This window comes from Rhynchophorus ferrugineus, unplaced genomic scaffold (assembly GCF_030347505.1).
Source record: "Rhynchophorus ferrugineus isolate W39M unplaced genomic scaffold, kcgeb_rfMv2 rfM8, whole genome shotgun sequence".
NCBI lineage: Eukaryota > Metazoa > Arthropoda > Insecta > Coleoptera > Curculionidae > Rhynchophorus > Rhynchophorus ferrugineus.
The window spans coordinates 21,885,527-21,889,034 of record NW_027472587.1 but is presented as its reverse complement, the minus strand read 5'-3'; the positions used below and the strand labels follow the sequence as shown (position 1 = coordinate 21,889,034).

At 37.4% G+C, this 3,508-nt stretch overlaps 1 protein-coding gene across 1 annotated transcript; it reads left to right on the top strand.

Annotated features, from left to right (window-relative positions):
* The first annotated feature begins 817 nt into the window (after positions 1 to 817).
* LOC143201789 (cytochrome P450 4C1) lies at positions 818 to 3,508 on the top strand. Its single transcript, XM_076413047.1, has 10 exons — positions 818 to 1,208; positions 1,390 to 1,496; positions 1,554 to 1,644; positions 1,704 to 1,889; positions 2,093 to 2,162; positions 2,220 to 2,346; positions 2,402 to 2,569; positions 2,633 to 2,701; positions 2,762 to 2,930; positions 2,987 to 3,508. The coding sequence occupies exons 1-10, from the start codon at positions 833 to 835 to the stop codon at positions 3,325 to 3,327; spliced, it is 1,704 nt and encodes a 567-aa protein (XP_076269162.1). The 5' UTR covers positions 818 to 832; the 3' UTR covers positions 3,328 to 3,508.

Genomic DNA, 3,508 nt, shown 5'->3' with positions numbered 1-3,508 from the left:
CCATACTATAGTGTATTTAAAGATAATAGCGATATTTTAAAATTATGTTTCTAGAAGGTATTTTTTGTTATATTTTGCTGAAAATTGGAAAATTTACTGTAGGCCTAAGCGAATGTCAATGTCAGAAACTTAAGTGTTAAAAATTAATCTAGCCATCGACTACAAAACGTTGAAAAATCTCTTGAAAATCCTTAAAATATCCTGGTAAAAGCGCCATATCTCGTCTCACGAAATCAATAGGGTGTTAAATGACGACCATATAATAATGGTGAACCTCTTGCATAAGACTACATGCCAGAAGAAGCTTGATACTTATGTCCATCATGAATTAATTAATTAATGACTTTATATTAAAAAAGCAGCAACAGTAAAATAGATAAAATTAACATCAGTTTTTTGAGAGGTAAAGCGAACTTCGTTCCTGTAGTTTCCCCAAACTCAAAAATAATCAACTAAAATCTTTATTATAACGTCTGGATCGGTTAGAAGTAGATATTTGTGAAATTAAACTAAGTAAGAAAAGAAAAAAATCATTTTTCATCAAGATATCGCATCTGATCTGTAATATCTAGCTTATTCTGATTTCTGGCTCTTTTAACACTTTATTAATTATTTTCATTGGAGGAAAATCTGATAACGGATGTAGAGGCCTTTCGGAAAACCAGTACTGCTATGTGATCCATACCACTGAGGATTGTTGATTTACATCTTCGTGAAATAATCTAATAAACCTATTTCTACTGTTTTGTTCTTCGGAATGTTATCATAGTACAATAACTTCTTAGGAATAGCGAAAAAATCACGATTATCATATCAGAGCGATGAAGTGAGAATGGATGGAATGTCACTTTTCGTCCAGAACACCTACGTCATATCAGTGAACGACCAGAAGTGGAGGACAACCTTCAATTTCTCTTATCTGCACTCAAAACGGTATAAATTCAAACGCATTCACGTCGGGAGATTAGTTAGTCTGAAGTGTGTGACTAAATATAGCGTAGGTCGCGGGTATCTCAACTCAGCTCCTTTCAAAATGGAACTGGTCCTGTCCGCGTTGGTGATTCTCCTCTCCGTGATCGTATGTCTGCCTCTTTTCAAGTCATACCGCAAGAACAAGTTCTTTGAAAAGTGTTTCGGTGCCATACCCACTGAAAAATGGTATCCCATCTTCGGATCCGCCTACAGAATTCTTTCCGCAAATCATAAAGGTAACAGCAACAATTTTATTTAGTCTCACTTGAGTTGGATTACATTAGTATAGAGATGAAACTGAGTTCTGTTCGAGCGGTTATTAAAATGCGGTTTAATAGAAAAGAAAAATCATATTCTTCGCACGTCTAACAAGTTTATTCATCAACGAAGGTATATAATGAGATAGTAATGTTTCAGACCGATGGAATGTAATGAAAAGCAGGCACAAGATTTACGGTCCGATATTTCGAGGCACCATTGGTCCTACGCATATAGTTTACTTATCCAAGGCTGAACATTTAAAGGTACACATTGAAGATTATATATTCTTAAACAAAATTATGCAACATATTTTTGGGTAGGTAATATTGCGGAGTTACACCAACATTAAGAAGGGAAGATCATACAACGCTCTTAAACCTTGGTTAGGAGATGGATTGATATCTGGCGGCGGTAAAGAAATATTAAATAGTGAAATGTGTTTTTTCTCATGAATGATCATATCGATTTAGGTGAACACTGGAAATTTCATAGAAAAGTGATCAGGCCGGCATTCTATGTCACAGTCTTGGATAAATACATGGACGTATTTTCCAATAATTCCAGTGAACTGTTGGATATTTTTGAACAGAAAGTGGGACAAGGATATTTCGATGTATTTCCTCTTATGACCCAACTTTCCTTGGAAACCATAGCAGGTGAGTGTAGCATATTTACGTCAAGTAACAGACCAAGAAGTGAAATTATGTTACGTTATATTAACAACGAAAATTAATGTGCCGATGGTTGAATTTATTTTTATCTTAGAGCTTATTAGTCCAGTTTTCCTAGTATATATGACCATTAAATGGTTTTCTAAGTATTTTAAAACTTTTTTCAAGTATTGTATTTGCCCTTTCAGAGACTGCTATGGGTGTTAAACTGAACTTTATGAAAAATCCCAAGTTGGAGTATCCAAATGCAATTTTGAAGTGAGTCGCATGCTATTATTTTATAACTATACAACTAACTTTGACAATTTCTTCTAGTTATCTGTATGTTGCTATCAAACGTATGTTCAATCCACTGACGCGCAACGAATTCTTGTTCAAACTGACAAAAGATGGAAAGTACTGCAAGCAACAACTGGATATTATCAACAGCTTCAATCGAAAGGTACCTACCAAAGAAAATATTTATTTATTAAGACTACAAATGTGTACTTGTTTAGATTATCAGAGAACGGCGAGAACACTACGAGAATCACAAAGACGAGTACAGATTGGACGAAAACAGTAAGACGAAGATGGCCTTCTTGGACCTGTTGCTGGCCTGTCAGGAAACCAGCTCGTTCACCGATCAAGAAGTGGAGGAAGAAGTCAATACCTTTATGTTCGGAGTAAGTCGACTGCTGTTTTTTTTAGTTCGACAAAACATACTATTTACTTGTCCGTCTTTACAGGGTCAAGACACCACAGCTTTCTCCAATACCTATACTCTGATGGCACTAGGAAATAATCTAGATGTACAGGTATGTAACTACCCCGTAGAAACCGTGCCGATTATAATAAACCATCAAATAACTTTACAGCGAAAAGTTCAAGAAGAGATTGACTCGATTTTCCACGGCGACGAGAGGCCCGTAACCAGCGAAGACTGTAAAAAGATGGAGTATATGGAGAGGGTGATCAAGGAGAGCCTCAGGTGCTACACGATCGTTCCGTTCATTAGTCGCGAGCTGGAGGAGGAGGTGGAAATAGGTAACTGACCTCAGCTTCGCTCAGCTTAGAACTATTTAACGCGAGTTTTATTGCAGACGGTTTCATCATTCCCAAAGGCGTGGGCGTGCTGATGTCGCTGTACGACCTGCACCAGGACCCGGAACAATTTCCCGAACCCGAAAAGTTCGATCCGGATCGGTTCCTCCCGGAAAACGTAGCCAAAAGACATCCGTTCGCTTTCGCTCCTTTCAGCGCCGGACCAAGGAACTGCATAGGTCAAAATTTTGCATTCCGCAGCGTAAAGACCACCCTCACTCATATCTTGAGACGGTATAACGTGAAATGTCTTGAAAAGCCCGAGGAGGTGGAGAAATACTATGAAATAGGTCTAAGGCCAGTGAACGGTATACACATATCTTTAGAAAGACGACATTAAAGGCAGCGTATGAACTTGAACGACACAACTTTTTGGAGCTTGCAGGATAGCAAACTCATTTACCGACAATCCGGTAAATTGACACAAATTGTCACCGTCCTAACTACACAAAATTTCGAAGAAGGAACTTTTGTTAAGGAAATATATAACTGTTTATGTAAATATAAAATTAATCTCGTGA

Coding starts and splice junctions, on each gene's coding strand:
- LOC143201789 (XM_076413047.1), top strand. CDS start 833: ATGGATGGAATGTCACTTTTCGTCCAGAACACCTACGTCATATCAGTG. Junction 1,497..1,553: donor CCAAGGCTGAACATTTAAAG/GTACACATTGAA, acceptor ATTTTTGGGTAG/GTAATATTGCGGAGTTACAC. Junction 2,570..2,632: donor TCAATACCTTTATGTTCGGA/GTAAGTCGACTG, acceptor CCGTCTTTACAG/GGTCAAGACACCACAGCTTT.